Source organism: Arvicanthis niloticus, chromosome 3, assembly GCF_011762505.2.
Source record: "Arvicanthis niloticus isolate mArvNil1 chromosome 3, mArvNil1.pat.X, whole genome shotgun sequence".
NCBI lineage: Eukaryota > Metazoa > Chordata > Mammalia > Rodentia > Muridae > Arvicanthis > Arvicanthis niloticus.
In genome coordinates this window covers 98492062-98513536 of record NC_047660.1, presented here as the reverse complement: position 1 = coordinate 98513536, position 21475 = coordinate 98492062, and the positions used below count along the sequence as shown (strand labels likewise).

Here is a 21475-nt window from a genome sequence, read left to right as displayed (position 1 = left end):
AAATACTTATTTTGGGGCATGTGTGCAGTTCGTGGTCCATGTGTTTACATGCTTATGTGTGAGGGAGTGCACCTGCTGTAGCATGTGGTTATTAGGTTCAGATGACAGTCGGCTGCTGCTTGTCCACCCTGTTTGAGGCAGGGTCCTCTTTGCAGCTGGGCTGTGACTAAGAACTCAGCAGCAGCAGCAGGAACATGGGAAGCATGTGCTCCGTAGCTTATACTTCCTTGTAGTTCTCTTGGAAAGCCTTTGGAACTGCTTCGAAGACTGAAGAATCTCAGCCCCTAGAAACTCACACTGCTTAAGCTCAGCGTGTCTTTGTTCCAAAAGCTTCATGGATTTGTCAGTCACTGTTTCTATGAGGTCATCCACCTATGATAGACAGATACAAAGAAATGAAACTGCTGAAAACAAAGACATGCTTGTTTTTCCTAAGAGTGCCAAAGGAGTACTCTAATTCAGCTCATAGCAAACAGAGCTTGAAAACAGATTTACCACACAGGGGTTAAGACGACCTCATTTCTGCAGACTACACATTCTGCCTGTGTGCACCTTGTTTTAATGGAATTCGTTTAATATTTATTATGCACTCAGTGTCATCCTAGGTCTCCTTAGCAGTCCTTTACCCACTCTCAGAAGCCCCCTGCTGACAGTATTTCTTAATGGTAATTGTTAATTAGACCCCCCACTCCATGCTGTCTTGCAGGGCAAGATGTTCAGTTAAGCCTGGCCTCGGGTGCTTCTGAGACAGAAAAGGCAAGTCTTTGCCCACTACCTGCATTTGAAGCTTGCCTACAGTCAGCTCTGATTTCCGGAGGATGGCTTCCATGCTCTGCTTCTTCTTTTTAAGTGCTGGGAAGCGTGGTCTCTTTTTTGATGAATATGGTGCCTATTGTCAAAATGCAAAACAGCCATTAAGATATAAGTATCAGTTCTCCACTAGCAACCAGTAGGCCCCTCGGTCCTTCTTGCTAGTTGGTTTGCCAGGTAACTGTTGAAATTTGCATTCATATTCTCTGCACCCCCTGTATTTCCTTTGTGCCCAGAGCTCTCTTTAAAGAGTTATATAGGGTGCAGAGAAATGAGATTATTGGCTCTGAAAGGATAAACAATGTCAGGTACAAAGCAAGTTGTCAGAAAAGACAGTTTGCTCAGGCTGTGCTCAGTGTGTGCTGGGCTGGTGTGGGCCACTGTTGTAGACAGTTCATTACACTGTATCTAGTTGTTCAGTTGCTCTTGTGTCTCTGGGTTTTCTTAATTCCATGGCAGTCCAGACATAAAGAAGCCTTGCTTGGATTCTTCTTGGCCATGGCTGACAATTTTCCCTTGTCCCTGGCTTACTGATTACAAGTACCTGTCCTAATAGACAGTGTGGGAACTCAGTCCTGGGTGCTGATACCTCCTGGCCTCCCTCTCCATTCTCCTTGTTCTTGATCAGCTACATAGAGAGTGTTCTGAGATCATGTTTAGGCCCTACACTTTGAAAGAGGCTCAGAGCCATCACTGAGTGCCTGCTATTTGACCCACACGGAACTTTCCTTATCCATCTAAGGATCCCATTTGGGTCTTCGGAGTTTTGTTTTGACTCCAGATCTTGCTGTACAGGCTCAAGCAAGCCTGGAACTCAGCGTGTATCCCAGTCTGACCCCAAACTCAACACACACACACACACACACACACGTCTTTGAGTACCAGGAGTAGAGGTATGCACCACCACGTCATGCTAAGTAAGACTTCAGAGCATCTAAGGTAATTGGTGGTTACTAGTGTTCCTGTGCTTTCCCAGTATAATTATTGCAAAGTTGGGTGCTGAGTCAGGTTTTGAAAACCAGGATAAGTGAGGATGAGTGGACCAGACAGAACAGGCCTTCTGTGGAGGGCATCTCTCTACTACTCTACAAGTTCTCTATTTCTGAAGCTTCCTGTTTTCCAAAGAAAGTTTCAAAAGAAACATTTCTGTTTGAAATGTCCTACCTTTAAAATCTGGGCAAGTGATTCATACATAATCTTGGGAGCATTGTGAGGGCTGGTTAAAAGCCTCTATAGCCAGGTGCTAACCCCTGATTTAATGTCTTCTGATACACAGAAATCCTTAATTATAGCCAAGATTTTTCATCTTCTGTTTTTTTGTTTTTGTTTTTTTTGTTTGTTTGTTTTTGTTTTTGTTTTGTTTTTTTGTTTTTTTTTTTTTTTTTTTTTTTTTTTTTTTGGTTTTTCGAGACAGGGTTTCTCCTCTGTGTAGCCCTGGCTGTCCTGGAACTCACTCTGTAGACCAGGCTGGCCTCGAACTCAGAAATCCACCTGCCTCTGCCTCCCAAGTGCTGGGATCAAAGGCATGCACCACCACTGCCTGAGATTTTTCATCTTCTGGTCACTGCCATTTATACAGTGAGAAGACTTCCGTGTAATCCCCAAACCCAGGAATAGCCCAGAACATAGAGGTACCTGATAACCCAGAAGCAAAATCCAAAACTACTATTGTATACTAACAATGACAGTCAAAAGTATGTGGTGGAACCTTCTGCCCCTCTACAAGGGTAGAAATGTTTGCCTGTGATATATAGTACAAAAAGACACTAGCTACATGTGGTTATTGGCACTTCAGTGGCTGTTGTAACTGAGAAACTAGACCTTTTGGGCTTTTTGATAGTTTTTCTGTGTAGCCCTGGCTGTCCTGGAACTCACTTTGTAGACCAGGCTGGCCTCCAACTCAGAAATCTGCCAGCCTCTGCCTCCTGAGTGATGGGATTAAAGGCGTGTGCTGCCACCACCACCACCACCCCATCTAAGAAACTACATGTTTAATTCCATCTCATTTAAATTAATACTGTCACAGGTGGCTGGCTATCACATTGTATATTAAATACAATGGAGCTAGAGAGGGAGAGGAGTTTAGCTCCTTGGTAGAGTACTTGATTGTTATGTGTTAGGTATGAATTCAATTCCCAGAACCACAATGAAAGAAAAAAAATGGGGGAAATTATGAATGGGAGCAGTTAGCTTTTATTGGAAAATTTGACTCCCCCTCATTTTCACCAATTATTAAAGTCCCAGCGTCATCTCTAAAATGAGGCAGAGAACTTAGAGAACTGCAGCCATTTTCTGAGTTGAATTTTTTAAGCAATTAGATCAATCCTGGAATTGAGTGCTACCATCAAAGAAGTGGCTATTGTAAAGTAGTTCAGGGTTCTGTTTTTTAAATAGTCTGAGCAACTGGAAAGGAGGGAGATGCCCACAGACTCTGCTACTCAGGAAGCTGAAACAGGGAGATTGTTGGACTCTGGGAAATTGAAACCAACTAGGGCAACAAAATGAGATCTTGTCACCACACCACACAAAATACAAAACCAAGCTGGATATAGTGGCATACAATTTCACTGTGAGTTTGAGACCAGCCTGGTCTACATAGTGAGTTCGGGACCAGCCAGGACTATAGTGAGACCCTGTCTAGAAAGAAAGAAATAACATTTTAAAAAATGCTAGACCTTAATCTGAGCACCTTGGTCTTACACACTCCAGAGATAAGGGTCAGCCAGATGGATTTGTGGGGACAGGTACCCCGAAGCCTGAGGACCTGAGTTAGAGCCCCCACGACCCACATGGTGAAAAGAGAGAGACAACTAAGGAAAATTGTTCTCAGCTGGTGTACATACCCCTCCCTTCACACAAACGTAATAAAAATATCTGGGTGTGGTGGTACCTGGGAGGCAGAGGCAGGCAGATCACGGAGTTTGAGCCTAGCCTGGTCTACAAAATGAGTTCCAGGCTAGCCAGGAACTCAGAACTCTATCTTGAAAAAAAAAAAAAAATTAAAGATATCTTTGGTTTAGACTCAGGCTTATCCAGTTTTTAAAATTTATTTTTACTTCATGTGCATTGATGGTGTGCCTGCATATGTGTCTGTGTGAAGGTGTCAGTTCCCCTGGAACTGGAGCCACAGACAGTTATGAGCTGCCATGTGGGTGGATTGAGCCCAGGTCCTCTGGAAGATAGCCCTGTGTTCTCAACCACTAAGCCATCTAATTGTTTGACCCTGAGGTATAATCTACAAAGTTTATTTATACTTGAAAACCAAGCAACTGAGGTACAAATCAGTAAATATAACCCAGGTCTGGGAGGGAGTTTGGTAAGTAAATTGCTTGCTGTTGCATGTGTGAGGCCCTCAATCCAATCCTGACAGCCCAGTTTAAAAAAAAAAAAAAAAAAAAAAAAAAAATCCATGCCTTGTGGTACACACTAATAGTCTCAGCACTGGGGAAACAGACACGGGCAGGAGCCACACATACACACAAAACCCTCAATACTTTTAAGTTTACAAACTTGAGTTTATATTCTAGACTACATTCAGCTTGTAGTCTACAGGTTGGACATGCCTGGGTCATCTTAGACATGATAATGTTTCATGTTGTATATGTAACCATTTGAATTAATTCACTTTTGGTTTTCATTAAAAGTAAATAACACTAATTCAGTTTTCTTCCTCTGGCTACATTTCACTCTCAAATGGCATATATGACTAATAGCTACTTTATCAGATAAACCGTGATGCTTTTGCAAAAGCTGCTGTTGGGCAGTTGGTCAACACAACCATCATAGCATCTAGATCAGCCACATTCTTAGTGTGTGACCTCAACTTTTGAACAATTCATTGAGTATCCACAAAGCTCCAAACTAGTGTAGGCAAGACTGGAAGGGCTGCATAATTTGAGTTCAGAAGTAGAAAGATCTGATCTGGAAAATACCCGTATTGTACCTTAAGTTCTTGGTGGAAATGCAAGCAACAGGTGCACAGGGTTACTGTGGGTGAGTGAAGTTAGAACGTGGTTTTGGCAAAACCCAGTGCAGTGGTTTAAATCGGTTTGGCTCCCATAGCCTCCTGTGTTTGAATGCTAGGTGTGTCCTTGTTGGAATGGCTATGATCTTGGGGAGAAGTATGTCACTGTGGAGATGAGCTTTGAGGTCCAATGTTCAGGCTCCTCCCAATGCAGAGGAGATCCTGGGAACCTTTGGATTAAGGTGTAGAATTCTTAGTTCCTTCTCCAGCACCATGTATGCCTGGATGCTGTCATCTTTCCTGCCATGATAATGGACTGAACCTCTAAAACTGTAAGCCAGCCACAACTAAATGTTGTCCTTTGTAAGAGTTGCTTTGGTCATAGTGTCTCTTCACAGCAATGGAAACCCTAAGACACCCAGAGAAACCAATTTATGTAGGTCTTTCAAAGTAACTTGATGCTAGCACCTTACCTTCTGCAGCCCTGAAGGAAGTGATGTCACAGATAACCGCTTGGTGGTTCTCTTGGCTCGGAGAAGCCCATTTCCTCCAGTTACCTCTTCAGTCTCTGCTTCTACAACATCAAGCTGTATAGTTGCTTAAAGAGGAAGAAGAGGAGGAAAGACCGTCAAGATCACAGCTGCAAACAGTCTTCCAGAGCAAAATAGTTCTGGACAGATTGTGTTGTTGTTGTTTTGGTTTTGTGGTTTTTGTTTTCTTTGTTGTCTTTGTTTTTGTTGTTGTTGTTTTTTTTGTTGTTGTTTTGTTTTGTTTTGTTTTTTTTTTTGCTTTTAAAACATTTGTTGTGCTGGTTAAAGAATAAATGTGAGGCCAGGCGTGGTGGCACACACCTTTAATACCAGTGCATACTTTAATACCAGTGCTTCAGAACCAAAGCAAGTGGATCTTGGCAAAGATGGCCAGGATTATGTAAAGAGGTCTAGTCTCAGGAAGCAAGGTTCCGGAAACTAGTTGAGGCGTAACTTGGAGCATATGCCCCCAAATATGTCAGGCCTTGGTTCAATTAGGAAAATGAAACAAGCGAACCTAGGCTGTCACAGACCTAAAACTTCAACTAGGCCCAGGAAGACTGGATGCAAATGGGCCTCACAGGAAAGCCACACCCAGTGAATGGTCGCTTTCCTATGGGCCACCACATCAGCCTTCCACTTTGGAGTCAGGAGGAGAATTTCCTGGTAGAGCGGTGGCAAGAAGGGAAGCAGGTGACTGCAGACTCTAGCCCAGAGTCCTCTCACTGTGACCTAAAACTCAGTGTGAAGCTGCCCTGTGCCTTAATCCACCACGGTACACATTCTGAGGCCTCTGAGTGCCGCCATGACACCGTTCCTCCAGATGGTGTTATATGCAGCTATACTGCCTTGTAAAGTTTTCTTCTCTGGGAATTGAAAATATAAAGCAGATTTGCTTTTCTGGTGTTAGGATTTCTTTCAATATAGTTGTCTCTTGTTGTGGCCATAGTCTAGGCATAGTGATTACCTCTTTGTAACTTTACCCTTCCTAGTTTTCACTTTGGCCAGGAGGGATTAGGAAAAGGGACCTTCCGACTATGAGGGTTAAGTCAGTGTCATGAAGCAGATTTTACATTTGTTCTCCAGAAATGCTACCGGTCACTCACATACCATAAGTATGGATGTCACATATCAAGGAGCCTTTTCTTAAACATTTTTTAAAGATTTATTCATTTTATGTATGAGTGCACCAAGTACTTGCTGAGGCCTGAAGATAGCATCAGATTCCCTGGAACTGGAGTTACAGACTATTGTAAGCCCCCGTGTGGGCACTAAGAACTGTTCGTGGATCCTTTGCAAAGCAGTAAGTGCTGTCAACCACTGAGCCAGCTCTCCATCTCCAAGTAGGAGCATTCTTAAGTGTTTTCTTGTATAAATTCAATCTCAACTCAGTGGATATTATAAAGGCAAATTAAAATGCTACCTACCATAGGGCTAGTGAGATGGTTCAGTGGGTAAAGTCACTTGCCACCAAGCCTAAGTTCAATCCCCAGGCCCCACATGGTAGAAAGAGAGAACCAACTTTTATAAGCTGTCCTCTGACTCCACAGGTACACACACAGACACACACAGACACACACACACAACATTTCTAAAAGATTTAATTATGATTCCTGAGTTCAGAATCAACCTTCGATAGAGCAAATTTAGGTCCAGGTGCAGTTGGAATGGTATTCTCAGGACAAGGTCTCACCCAGCTAAATTTAGAAAGGCAGGCCAATCTCTGAGTTCTTTTGCTATGTTAAAAGAAAAGTGTACTTGCTGTCCTTAATTCCTAAGAGTCAAAGGGTAAGGTCATGGAATGCTGATTTGTGGGATGGTCAAGAGGGAGCCTGGAATAACTGGAATAACTGAATTGATCTGTAAATTAAAGGCTGGGCTTTTGATCTGCATGAAATGAGCTAGCAAAAAAGCAATAGCAGTTCTTCTTTGGAATTCTTTTCTCTGTTGAGAGCACATAGCTCTTTTAGACTTTTTTCTAACAAGATTTCTGACCAAGAATTACTTACAAAGCTCTTTTAGAATGTTTTCTAGCAGCTATCCAGAGAAGGCTGTCTGAAGAGTGAACACAGCTCTTTCAGAATTTTCTTCCGGCTTTCTGCTTTTAATTGAAAAAACCCCAAAATTACTTTTAGAATTTTTCTAGCAAGATTTCTGACTTGGTCAGAAGATCCAAAAAAAAAAAACTTATAGCAGCTTTTCTGACTTTGCTCAGATCTACCATGAACTATCCAGAGAGCTTTTAGAATTTTTACTATCAGAGAGATATCTCAAGCAGAAATCTAGTTCTCTCAACCAGAGAGTTTTTAAATAGAAAGAAAAAGCTTTCTAGAGCAGAGCAGAACAGAGAGAGTCTGGAAAGCCATCTCAGCAGAACCTAGGCTGTCAGCTTGGACCCATGATTTGACTTGGAGTTGTTTGTTTTTACTGCTCCAGGACACTCCTTCTCTCAGAACCTGGACCAAGCCAATTCTGGTTCTTGGCAGATTTAAATGCTTCTGTGAGTTTGACCATTTCCCTGGATAAGGCTTCATTTTCCCCAGTACTTTTTTTTCCCCCCACTCTTTTGGCTTGTCTCAAAAATCCTGGTACCAGGTGACCCATGTGTACTCATGCTCCTAGCACTAGCCCCTGGCTGAGTAATGGTGACTTACCACTACAGCTTGTACCTTCTCTGTTAGGTCCCCCTGGGTTCCTTGGGATTCTGGGTACCCAGGGTTGACACTCATCCATCAGAACTGTGTCCTAGTTCTAAATTTATGGAATCTGGCCTCAATACACTGCCCAAGCAATTGGAAAAACATATATATTAAAAACAAACAAACAACAACAAAAACCCTTCCTTTCTTCTCTTTTTCTATCTGCTTGGTCTCCCTCCCCATGTTCTATAAGTATCTTGCCTCTGTGTATACAACAGGTCTAAGCCTGTTGGGCCCAGGGACTGCAGTCCATACACACCTGCTCTGGCCAATGGCTGCTCCAAGCCAAGCCATTAATCTAACTGCTTCTGAGGTATATACAGATCATTTGTCTGTGAATTTGATTCTGTTATGGAATATAAGCAACACGTGGCTGTTTGGCTTCTTAAGTATGGGATAAAGAAGGTAGAACCATAGCACCATCACCATCTTGATTAAGGGCAACTACAGGACTGGAAGCCATATCTGTTATGGGAAGACATGGCTTCACAGCCATCTTAGCTAGGGGGAAACATGTCTCCAGAGATACTTTTATGTTATAGAATGATACACCATATAAAGGTCAGAAAAGTTTCCAGTCTCTTTATGAACCATATTTATCAATTAAAAGTTTGATTTGGATACTCAAAGAGCTTCAATTCAAAACTGTTGTGTGTGTGTGTGTGTGTTTTTTTAAGGCTCTCAATTTAACAGGGACAAAAACCTAAAGTCTTAGTCTCATGAAAGCTACTTTAATTTGTCAGAAATATATTTGAAGTCATGCTAAGAACTGATGCAGTTAATTGCAATATTAAGCTTTATTTAGCCTGTTGTTTGATGTTTGCAAGGTACACTTTAGAGCAGATAACTAAAAACAAAGATTGTTTAACTCAGTTATGCTTGGTAGGGACTAGTTTTCAAACCAGTCAGAGGATCTGCTGACTATGGCATTTAATATGTTTAAACACATTATGACAAATAGAGACTCCCAAATCCTAGCAGTGACACCCCCCACTTTAGATCTCTAAGATGATATGGGCACAACCACAAGGACTCCTCCTGGATTGTGCTATGTTAACCACTGGCCAAGAATGCCCCAATGCCTCACCTGCTGCTAAGGACCTGGCCTCAACTGTGGACAAACAGGACACTAGAGAATTGACAATTAGTCACATGTTGCTTAAGACAAGGTGAGGTTGATCTCTCCCATGTTCCTTGTCCACAGAAAAATCCTTTCATCTTCTGGGCCTGATGGTCAAAGACTGTCTTTTCCCATGATGCCATGAGCACCACAGGAACCTGGGACAACTCTCTAGGTAGGGTAGTGGACTTTGGACTAGTCTCTGTCATTTTAATTATACATAGGCCATTTAGATTACTATTTATCCTTCTCAGGTCTCTGATCATATTGACGACTAAGCTAACTATAACTTGACAGCTAGAGAACAAGCAACTAGCTCCTTACCCCAAGGTAATCCACTACCATGTTAGTTCATTAGTCAAGTTATTAGCTAGTGGAAACTACTAGTTCACTTATTTTAAAAGTCAAACAGGTTTACCTTGTTCACAGGCTTCATGTTAAAAGATAAACAAGTTTCAGATGTAATCTTTTACTATTCTTTATCTAAAGGAACTCACTTTACAGTGAGTGCTCCCAAAGATCAACCACCCATGTCTCATTCATGGTAAATAATTGGATAGGAAAAAGTTGTAAAGTTTAGATAAGGTCTGAGGATACAAAAATTTAACTCATGAGGACCCAAGAAAGTATTTGAAGGTCTAAGAAGGTGTTTTAAGGTTGGTAAATGCAAGTGAAAGCTTAAATGATGAAGTGATTTAAGATATATAAAAGGTGTTGGGAATTGGTTCTAATGCTTTGTCTTGATTCGGGCCCCCAATCTGTATGTCCAAATGTCGAAGGTCCCTGTCCCTGCCCCAGTTGGTTTTTGATTGATCAATAAAGAGCCAACGGCCAATAACTGGGCAGAGAGAGAGAGAGAGAGAGAGAGAGAGAGAGAGAGAGAGAGAGAGAGAGAGAGAGAGGACTTCTAGGTTTCTGGGAGAAGAAATGCAGGGAGGAGAGAGAGATACTCCGTGAGAAGAAGGGAGTAGAACAGACCATGCCTGTAAGGATCAGGAGGGAGTAACAGCCAAAATGTAGGTACAAGAAGGAAAGCAGACTCCAGAAGGTCTGCCCAGAAGCGCCTTGGGCAGCAAAGATAAGGGAACATCCCAGAAGGAGCCAGGGCAACAAGATAAAATATGGATTTAAGAGGTATAAAGTCAAGAATGCTGGAGGGGAGAATGAGCTGGCTGCAGGGAGGTTTAGAAGTGCCCCACCATTGAGCTAGTCAAGGCATAACAAAATTAGCTGGTATGTGTCTTTCGTTTATGAATCTGGAGAGCTCTTAAGGGTGCAGTGTGAGCATGACCTGACAGGAGCCAAAGTGGATTAGCTCATTTACTGTTACAAAAAAAGAATGAAAAATTCTTTAGGTTTCTTCCCCCTGTTATGCTACCATTGTATTAGGACTTTGAAATTTCAGAGTTCTAACATTAATCAATGGAGTTTTGATAAATTGTTAGTCTACCTCTGGGAAAGCCTTCTACCATATGATATCACAATCACAAGCTCAAGATTTTAAATTTCCCTTAGTTATCTTTAAGTATAGACTTCTGCATAGAAAGAAGCCCCTCTTTCACCGTTTCTAGTCACATTGAAAATGAAGGCCCAGGGAGCTTTGGCCCCTTGTTTGCCAGGAAAGACTTTTGTCCTCCTTGAGCTCGATTTAAGGAGTGTTCACACTCTTCTTTTGGGGGGTGGGGTGGGGAGGGAGGGGTTTCGAGACAGGGTTTCTCTGTGTAGCCCTGGCTGTCCTGGAACTCACTCTGTAGACCAGGCTGGCCTCGAACTCAGAAATCCGCCTGCCTCTGCCTCCCAAGTTCTGGGATTAAAGGCGTGCGCCACCACTGCCCTGCGTTCACACTCTTAACAAAACACTATTTCACAAGTTTCTACTGTGACATAAAGACATGAGTCTATTGCCTCTTTCTAAAATGGAGAGTTCAGTACAGATTACAATGGTAACACTGACATGTCTAAAATAGTTCTTTTTGTAAATGTAAAAACATTCTTGTGAGCTTCAGACTCAAGTTGGATCTACCTCTCATGGGTCAAATGGACTCCAGATAAGTATCCCTGTCAATTAACAGCCTTAGTTTCCCACCTAATGCCTATTCCAGAGGGTGGTACTCCTCTCCTTTTCCTTGGTTTTAGGAGTCCCCTCCCCAAGACTACCAAGAGCATGGATTTCAAATATATACTTAAGAAAAAATTTTTCTCCTTTATCTTCTTCTCTCCTACAATTTTACACACACACACACACACACACACACACTCCCTCTATCCTACAAAGTCCAAGTGTTTTCTTGAGTTCTGCATCAGGACAGCTCCAGAGATGCTTCAACTGGACCTGCACTTTTCTAGCCCTCCTAGCCACAGATATTCTGGACAGCAGTGAAACAGCCAACTATCCCTTGGCCAGCATTTCAATTTTCTTAGGGTCCCCAAAGGTGATGGTCCCCATCAAAGTCAGCAGGACAGTCTACAGAACACAATGTCCTCACTCTTGCCCCATCATCACCCGTTACAAGTTCCTCGTTCTTAGTTAAACAAAAAAGGAGGAATGTTAGCTTACAGGCAGTTCCACTAGGCTCCTCCCATTTGTCCTCTGCACTTCCCCTTTTCTCTGCCCCAAGGCTCTGCTCCCATTTGCCTGCCTGTCTACAAGTCTGCCTCCACCCTTTCCCGGTGTCCTTACTCCTCTTCCTTCCTCCAATAAACCCCCTTCATACCAGACTTGTTACACCTTGGCAAGGGCCTGCCAGGTACTCTGAAGAGGAACTTTGGAACACTTCCCCCCCACACACCCCCTTCTCCCAAGGGAGAGGCTAATTAACATTCCTGATCAGCTCAGGAACTTTAGAAAAGTCATGGGACGCTTGCCAGATGGGAGGGGGTGATTAACATTCCTCAGGACACTGGAGAGAGAACCCACCTGTGGGTGGGGAAGGCCCAGAGCATGTAGACACATTTTGCAGGATGAAGCAACCCTTGCCACCTACAGACAAGAGAGGTACTTGCCACCTCATTCCCTAAAGTACAATCAGTTTAAAAAGTCACTGTTCTACCAATCACATTGTGCCTAATGGCTGCCACCCCTAGAGACTGTATAAATGCCCTGCCCCGCTGAACAAGCTTTGTGGGGTCGCCTCTCCTTTTGGGATGCAGGATGGCCCCAGCATGCTGAAACATTAAAAATTTCTCTTGCATTTTGCAGCAATCTCTGCGTGGTTCACTCAGGGGGTCTCTGGTGAACTAAGGCTCTGCTTGCTAGAGTCTTACAACTGCATTGTATTTCACAGCACCATCTCCATCTAACATGCCACTTCTACCTCTGACTATTACTCTTTGTCCTATCACCAATGCCCTGGAAAATGTAAATGAATGCCTGTCTGCCTTACCATGATTAATTTCACACTTGTTTACTTTTCTCTCTGTATCAACTCTTACTATAATTTCCACACTGTGGCCACTGTTGTCTTTAAAAATGCAAGCAGACTTCATACAACCCAGCTTGAAGGTACATGATGTTTTTTTTTTTTTTTTTTTTGGTTTTTCAAGACAGGGTTTCTCTGTATAGCCCTGGCTGTCCTGGAACTCACTCTGTAGACCAGGCTGGCCTCAAACTCAGAAATCCTCCTGCCTCTGCCTCCCAAGTGCTAGGATTAAAGGTGTGGGCCACATGATGGTTTCTTATCACTCTTAAATGAGAATTATAAGTTCTCAGTGTTGCCTACCATGTGCTCACAAAGTATTCAAACAGCCCCTCCTTGGCTTCCTGCTCTACCTTCTCTGGATTTTTTCAATATCTTAAGCCTGACCTCTCTCTCTCTCTCTCTCTCTCTCTCTCTCTCTTTCTCTCTCCACCCTCTCCTTACCTAACTCTTCAGATCTCTAGTTAGTTCCTTTCTTCAGGATGCCATTTCTGAACTTTAAAATCTCAGAGCTCATCATGTGTTTTCATAGCATGATAGGCTAATGCTTTTGCATCTGCATGCTGTTTAGAAGTCCTTCCATGCTTATAACTACATGAGAGCAGGGACCATGGCTGTTCTGTTGCCTACTTGGTGCTTAATTCTGTGAGAGGCATTTATCAGGCAGTTAGCGGGGGTTTTTGTTGTTTGTTTGTTTTAGTATTGTGGAGTTCAATAGAGGAAAGCAATTGTCTTTCAGTTGCAGAAGATACAAGGTTAGGTAATGTTTGAGCTACATCTTTATTTTCTGGGGAAATCTTACTTGAAGGATTGAGTATTCCAATCAAGATTAAAAAAAAAAAAAAAACCAGTGTGTGAATTAATAGATTAACCTCTGGAGATGCAGCTCAGTGGTAGAGTGTTTAGAAATGTAGTTCTCTATGTCCCGATGGACTCTCCCTGCAGGGTCCAAAAATATTTCTTTACTCTTTGGTATTCATTTTTTAAAAAATGACATAAACTCTCATGGAGTCCAGTCCAGGCTGTCCTGGTAAATTCCTGATTCTCCTGCCTCTACCTCCTTTGTGCTAGGTTTGGAAGCATATTATCACGCCTGCTGTTTCTTTATTTGCCAGGGAAATATACAGGTTAATCCATGTCAGATAATTGCTAGATACTAGACATCTGCAGTAGTGGTATTTTAACAAGAAGATTGCTTTGAAGAGAGGTTGTTGGAAGCAATCAGGTTTTTCTTTTGGGTGCAGGGGAGTAAATCTGACCCCTGTGGTACATGTACGGCAGTGTTTCCAGATATTGTGTTGAAAAGCCCATGTAAAAAGCTATAGAAAGTTTTAGATAACGGTAGTGGTATTCAGGGATAAACTTGGCAAATGCCACAGAACTACACAGCATAAAGAATGGGTCCTACTGGGTGACATGCCTTTAATTTGAACACTTTGAAGGCAGAAGCAGGCAGATCTTTGTTAGCTCTAGGCCATTCAGTGCTGCACAGCTAGACCCTGTTTTAAAAACAAACAAGCGAACAACATCAACAAATCAAACAAACAAAAAGAATGAATCCCAATCAATGTAAATTGTGTTGATTTAAAAGGTATCAATAGGCCAGATCTTTGTTCAAGATCTGAGTTCAAGGCCACGGGTCTACTTTTTGAGTTTGAGGCTAGCAAGACCTTGTCTTGTCTTTAAAAAAGTCCAAAACAACAAAACGAATGAACATTGGCATATCAATCAAGGAAATGTCTTACACATACCAAGGCCAGTTGTTGTCAGTAAGGGAAATTTAGAGGGGGAAGGGAGATGCAAAAATTATGTTTTTCTGCTCAGTGTTTCTATAAACTATAAAATTGCCTTGAAAGTTAAAGTCTATTTTCTTTTAAAAAAGAAACTACAGCTGGACCTTGGTGGCGCACACCTTTAATCCTATCACTTAGGAGGCAGAGGCAGGCAGATCTCTCTGAGTTCCAGGCCAGCCTGCTCTAAAGAGTGAGTTCCAAAGCAAACAGCCAGGGCTTGTTACACAGAGAAATCCTGTCTTGAAAAGTCAAACCAAACAAAAAAAAATAAAACTATAGAAGACAATGAAAACACTGATGTTATTGTATTAATTCCTAGAACCCCGAACGGTAGCTTTACTACATCGCAAAAGACCTAAAGTTAAAGTTAGATGCTGGCCCTTTCACAGTACATTAGAATAGTCAAATGTATGTAGTTTGTTTAAGATTGAGCCCAACAACATTACATTACAGGTTGGGGAGAGGCTCACAACACCCTGGTCTCTGGGGATTACTGGTAGCTAATGGTTGCTGGGAGATGGAGAGTCGTTTTCTTCAAAGGCGTAGGTACTAAGTAAGTTGTCCAAATAAACCTCCACCCCTGCTCATGCAAACAAACCTGATTAAACTCAGCGTTCCCCCCAACACACACACGTAGACATGTAAGTAGGAGGGGAGCTTGTGGGAAGTAGAGAAGGGATTTCAGCAGGAGAAGGATGATGGTGAAAGAGGATGGGGGGCGGGTAAAATAATCACCCAAAGCCATTATATGTATTCATGAAGTTGTCAAAGAATAAATATAAATAAATAGATTTGAAAACTTATATAGATGTTAGGCTGGAGAGATGTCTTGGTGGTAAAGAGTGCCGGGTATCTTTCAGGGGACATGGATTCAATTCCCAGCATGCACGTGGGGGCTCATGATTATCTGTAAGTCAAATGCCAGGGGATCTGACACCCTCTTCTAGCTTCTGCAGAGCACCAAGCAAGCACATGGAGCACAGGCATACAGGCAGACAAAACAAAACACTCATACACATACAATTCAAATTTTTATAAACAAAAACCGAGCCTTATTTATGTCTTGCCAGTTATAAATTTCACTCCTGCAATTCTCTTTATACCCTCTCTTGCTGGAACGAACTATTTGGAAGGAGGGCTTCACTTCCTCTAGAATAAATCCAAGAATGCTACTGTAGCTTGATTTTCTAATATATATGTATATGTGTGTATGTGTGTGTATATCTCCCAATTAATATATATATGTGTATATGCATTTAAATGAAAACTGAGCTTAGAAGTTGAGAGGTGGTGGCACATGCCTTTAATTCCAGTGCTCAGAAGGCAGAGGCAGGCTGAGTGAGTATAGAGTGAGTTCCTGGACAGCCAGGGCTACACAGAGAAACCCTGACTGGAAAAAAACAAACAAACATATAAACAAAAATTAGTTGACAACTTATTAGCGAGACTGAGAGAAACCTTAAAGACAACATGATCTATTTTTCTCAAACTGTATACATATATCAAATTATGTACATGTATGAGTCACTGAGGGGAAGCCCAGTAGAACATAGATTCTTACCAAGCAGACCTAGGTGGAGCCAAAGATTTTACATTTTAGACAAGCTCCTCAGAGTTGCCATGCTAGAGGAGAAGGTTACTTTTGTCACTCTAAGAAACTACCCGAGAAAATTAACTTATAAAGGGGAACAGTTCTTTGGTTCGGGACTTAGATTTTCCAGCCCATGATCTAACAGGTCCAGTGCCTTTGGCCTCTGTTAGATGTGACACATAGCAATGGTGGGTAGTGTGTGGTGGAGCAAAGCTTACTTTATGATCAGGAAGCTGAGGAAGAGGGTTGATGGGGAGGGGGGTGTTTGATCCATATTGCTGAGCTAGGGCATGCTTCCAGTGACTTATAGAAATCTCAGCAGCCGCCACTCCTAAAGGTTCCTAATAATAACAGCCAAAGGGACAAGGCAACACATGGGTCTCTGGGGACATTCAACATCTCAACCACAGTCCATCCTCATTTTACCATTTTTTCTTGAACACTTAATAATAAATTGCCATTGGTTACCATTCTGTGAGAGCTTCCTCATCCTTGGCTTGGTAAATAACCTGGGAGATGGAAGCTCCTTCACAAGTCTAGGCAGCAGGCCCTGTGCATTGGCGGGGGCAGCTTCCTTCTGCTTCACAAAGTCCTCCCTGCCAGCACTGGCTGACTGGCTTCCACACGTGCAAGACAGCATTTTCCCAACAGCGCTCTTCATCTTCTTCACCAGGTTTCTCTTTGGGTTGCTTCGGCTTTCATGAAACCCCAAGTTGCTTCCATTCAATGATTCCTCTTTGGGGACCAACACATTTTGCTTGACTAAGTTGGTAGACACAGCTCTATGCCATCTAAACAAACAACAAACAAAATGCATTAAGTATGTAAAAAAAAAAAAATTGGCCAGAGACATGGCTCAGTCAGTAAAGCTCTTGCTGGGCAGGCATGGGAACCTGACTCCAGATCCCTAGAATACACTTGAAATGGTTGATGAGACCACAGACACAGGAAGGTCACCAGGGCTGGCTGAGTAGCCAGCCTACTGGAAAAACAGCAAGTTCCAGGATATGAGGGACCCTGTCTTAGGGGAGTAAGGCAGAGAGCCAAAAAGGAAGACAATTGATGTTCTCCTCTGGCTTCCTTACTAATACACACATGTGCACACACCAGCACACCCCACTACCCCACATGAACACAACTACTCATGTGTTCTACAGCTGTATTCTTATTTTTCCTTCAAGAATATTGTCTAAATGGATACATACAGTGTATACCATTTCAAGCTTCTAGCACTTGTTTGTTTCTGTTTTGTTTTTGTTCTGTTTGGTGTTGTTGTTGTTGCTGGGGATGAAATCCAGGCCTTGGACTGCTAGAGAAGTACTGTACTAATAAGTCCTACCCTTAGTCCTGGGATGTGTAAGTTTTGCTAATAAAGTCCTCTGGAGCCAATGTTTCCTTTCTTCTCATTGCTGAATAATATATCACACAATATGGATACGTCGCGCTGTATTTACCTAGCCACTCATTGAAGGACATGTTTGAATTGTTTCCATTTGGGGGCTATTATGAACAAAACTATAAACAATAGGGCATAAGCTTTTGTGTGGACATAAATCTTCATTTCCCAAGCATAAAATCCCAGCTATAGCATGATATGATTATTTTGAAAGATCCCAGCATGCTGCTACATTGCCTGCATAGTATGTTTATATGTTATACATTTGGATTAAAATAAATTAATGACCATTAAGATGTACCTCATACACTACTTAATGAATCTCAGGTACCAATATAAAAGTGTTATTATCTTCCAGCAAAACACTGCTTCATCTGCTTCAGAGATAACTATCTTGGGGAAGAGGGCCTGCTGGGCATGTGGTCACTGGAGTCTGATGGTATCAGTCTCACTCCGAACCACACTTATTGACTGTACAACCTTGGGCATGTTATTTATTTTTCACAAGATTTAGTTTTTTCATTTGAAAATGGGTATACTCTTACCAGAAATCTGAGAAAAAAGGAAATTGGATTCTAAACTAATAAACAACGTTATTAGTGACAAACGTTATTAGTCTGAGGATCAAAGGAGAACACACATTCCACCTTCTGGGGTCACTATTCACACTGAGTCCTCATGGTTTTGCACGGCCGTTGCAATATGTTTCTTGTAGGTGGCAATAAAGTACCCTGAAGAAGATGGTCCATTTCCTTACCTGCCCAAAGATAACTTGTCAGTAAGTATCAACTTTCTGTGGACCTTCTGAGACCCTAAGTAACTTAAATGTTTTAATAACTTGTATTGCCATAAATATGTGCCTGGCCACTATGACACACAATAGAAATACATTTCAGAATGTTCCTGAATGCCCTCCATGTAATTGTTCAGGTTAGAAAAGAGAATACACAGTGGTGGCACAAGTCTGTAATCTCAGCACTCAGGGAGGACCGAGCACAAAGCCAGCCTGAGCTGTTACCGAGAGAACCAACCTCAGAAACAAGCAAACACCTATGCTGTGCCTTCTATCCTTTACCTACCACTGATTTATATAACATATTAGAGAACGTCAGTTGTTCCAGGACCGGGGAAAAGGATGTCTGTGATATCTGTGACAGAAAGGAACCTTTTAAAAAGTTTTTCTTTTGTTGTTTCTGTTTGTTAGTACTGAATTTATTTGCTTGTATTGTTTCCTCCTTAAACTCCAGTTTCTTAGAGGGAGTGAACATCTCTGCAGTATTTCACTTGATACAGTAATGTTTAGAGCTTGGTCTGTGACACTCTATCATCTTAGATGAACACCTCATTTGTATTTCCCCAGTCTATGGCTTATGGGTCTACTACAAAAGATGCCCAGATACATTGGAAAGCAAACTGCCAAACTGAACTTCAAAATTCAAATGTGGCATGCTCCCAGTAGTGTATGAGTGTCTTTATGGTTTTGCCTTTGGCAAGAAATACCAGGTCTAGGGCTATTTTGATGTTTCACTGAAGAGGGTTCAGTGGTGAAATAGGATTAGCACACATTTCTGCAGCAAAAGTTGTTTTAGCAGGGAATGGAAACCATTGATACATTTTCACAATTGTGTTTCCATTGGTGTGGGATGTGAGAAAACTACCATACTGATATTGGAAAAAGTATCTTCTTAATACTGACATTAATCTCACCTGACACATTAAAACTCAAACTCAGATGGAAAATAAAGCCTCCTGCCCGTTAAAATGGAGGCCACAATAACTACAAATCATGACTTCGACAGCATTTTGCATCTTGATCTGATGTAGCACTCCCTCCTCCCTGGAACACCCACAGTCTATATTTTTAAATTATGTTTTTTTTGTTTTGTTTATTTTTTCGAGACAGGGTTTCTCTGTGTAGCCCTGGCTGTCCTGGAACTCTGTAGACCAGGCTGGCCTCGAACTCAGAAATCATTCCTGACTCTGCATTTCAAGTGCTGGGATTAAAGACAAGCACCACCACTGCCCAGCTTTTAAATTATGTTTAAAAAGAGACACTACCTTTTCACAATGGATCTTGTTTAATGAAAAACCCCAAAGGTACCAATGGGAAAGGAAATAAGTCTTTGTTACCTACCTCTCTATCCCCTTCCCTTTGAATGAGCCATTTTTCCTTTTGGATTGCTGGATTCTTTGGTACTGGCCAATCTTCCCAGAGGCAAGCTTTAGGAGTTCAGGTCGACAAAACTGAGGGCGCTCCATCACTACCAGTTTCAACTGTGCTAACTGCTTCGGATTTCTTTAGCTCTTGAGCAAAAGGAAACTTCTAAACAAATCATCCCGTGACTGAGATCATGGCCTAATTTTTGGCTGTTTGGAGCAAAACACACAGGAAACATTTGAAACCTCCTCCCTCATTCTCTTCCAGATGTTAGCATGATCGTTTGTGGGACTGGCTGTGTTTTACTTCAGAGTCTTCTAATGATGCATGTGACAGAAGCCTGGGAAATTCCCTAGCACCGTGTGAAATACTACACAGAGAAGGGATATTCAGAATAAGGAAAAACTCACAGCATAATTGATAATCACATTTAGATATTCATGTGTGAGTTTTATAGGGAGGACAGTGCTCTGTGGTCTGAGCTTTTCTGTTCCACCCCTTAGGAAGGTGGATGTTGTCCTGTTGTGCATGAATGAAGAGGCCAGCTGTTGTTTGGCTGTCTCAGCAGTCCCTTAAAGGGCTATTTCACTACATCTTGAGTTTCTGTTGAAGTTTTCTTTTAAAGCACAAAGCTAAAAAAGTTCAGTACATTTGCACATTATTTCTGGATTTATTTAACGGGTAAGAGCAAATCCTGCCTAGGTGAGGACTTTACCACAAGATGGCAGCAGACGCTAGGATATAGGTTAGTCTCAGGTCTCATTGGCCTTCTGAGTAGCTGAGTTGAATAAGACTGGATGCTTAAAAAGGAAGCCTCCTCAGAAAAGCTGAAGAAAGGTATATAAATTACTCTGCTTTCTCTGTGTGTATCCATCAGTCATTAATATCACTTATCTGCATAGAATTTAGTTGAAGGTCTTATTCAAACGCCGCTTTCAACTCAGTACATTAGAAATGGGACGAAATAAACACACGTATCTTAACAACCTCAGGTGATGCTGATGATTTTGGTACATGGGAATTTGTACAGTTAAATATCTGGGAGAAGAACTTCAGATGGAGCAGGAGTGTGGGAGTATGACTTAGAATTAAGCACACACTTTAAGACTCTCAAGACTCGGGGTTCAAAACTCAGCACTTTGAGGAAAAGCAGCAATAAAATGTGTAACATTAAGGTTCTGCGATGCTGTTCAGATGGTACATCTGAGCTCCTGCTCCAGCCTTGGTCTGCAGCCTCCGGCTGAGTCCCGTCACAGTCACGAGATTGTGCCGATGTTTTCATTTCTCAAATGGGGATCCTACGGGTGCCATAGATTTATAGTGAGATTCAAGCAAAGTAGAAACTCTGCAAGAAACGCCCAGTGTCTCAGGAGGCAAGTGATATCCGGCCCACACTATAAGGGCCTGTACTACACTGTGGCTGAGATGCTTTGGTCACATGGGTTAGAGCTCAGTCAGGTCTGATTTTCCTTTTGGCGAGAATCATGGGTATTAGAATGAATAGATATACACGTGAGCAATTCCTTTAACCAGGAGATTTCACATAATGATTGGCACTGTATCTTCATTTTGTTGGAGTCAATCAAATGCATGGTTATCTGTGACCAGTTTTATGTCAGGAAGACACAGATATTTTTATTCATGTGAGTGTGTGTTCATGTTTGCATATGTCTCTCTGTGTGCAAGTCTACCTGTGTGAAATAGGCTGAAACCTTTGTGACTGGGACTTCCAGTAGGGCACCAAACAACAACAACAACAACAACAACAACAACAAATGCCAAGGGAAAAAGAAGCAGGGCACACAAGATAAGAGGTCAGAAGTCAGGCTAGACTTAAAGCCTAGTTTTATACCTAATAAGTTCTGGGACCTTAGGAAAGAGGAGAAAAAACTCTGAGCCTCAATTTTCTTGTGTTTAAATTACGAATAATCAATGACACCTCCCACCAGGGTAGAGTCTGCTTTTCAGCCCTCAACAAATATTTGAAGGCCTAGTGGT

General features: G+C 42.0%; 1 protein-coding gene across 1 annotated transcript; it reads right to left on the bottom strand.

The window, feature by feature from the left end:
• Nucleotides 1–129: 129 nt before the first annotated feature.
• C3H3orf49 (chromosome 3 C3orf49 homolog) lies at nucleotides 130–19578 on the bottom strand. The gene is made up of 5 exons (XM_034497283.2): nucleotides 19454–19578; nucleotides 16392–16714; nucleotides 5248–5372; nucleotides 776–889; nucleotides 130–372 (listed from the first exon to the last, which is right to left on the bottom strand). The coding sequence occupies exons 1-5, from the start codon at nucleotides 19576–19578 to the stop codon at nucleotides 175–177; spliced, it is 885 nt and encodes a 294-aa protein (XP_034353174.1). The 3' UTR covers nucleotides 130–174.
• Nucleotides 19579–21475: the final 1897 nt, after the last annotated feature.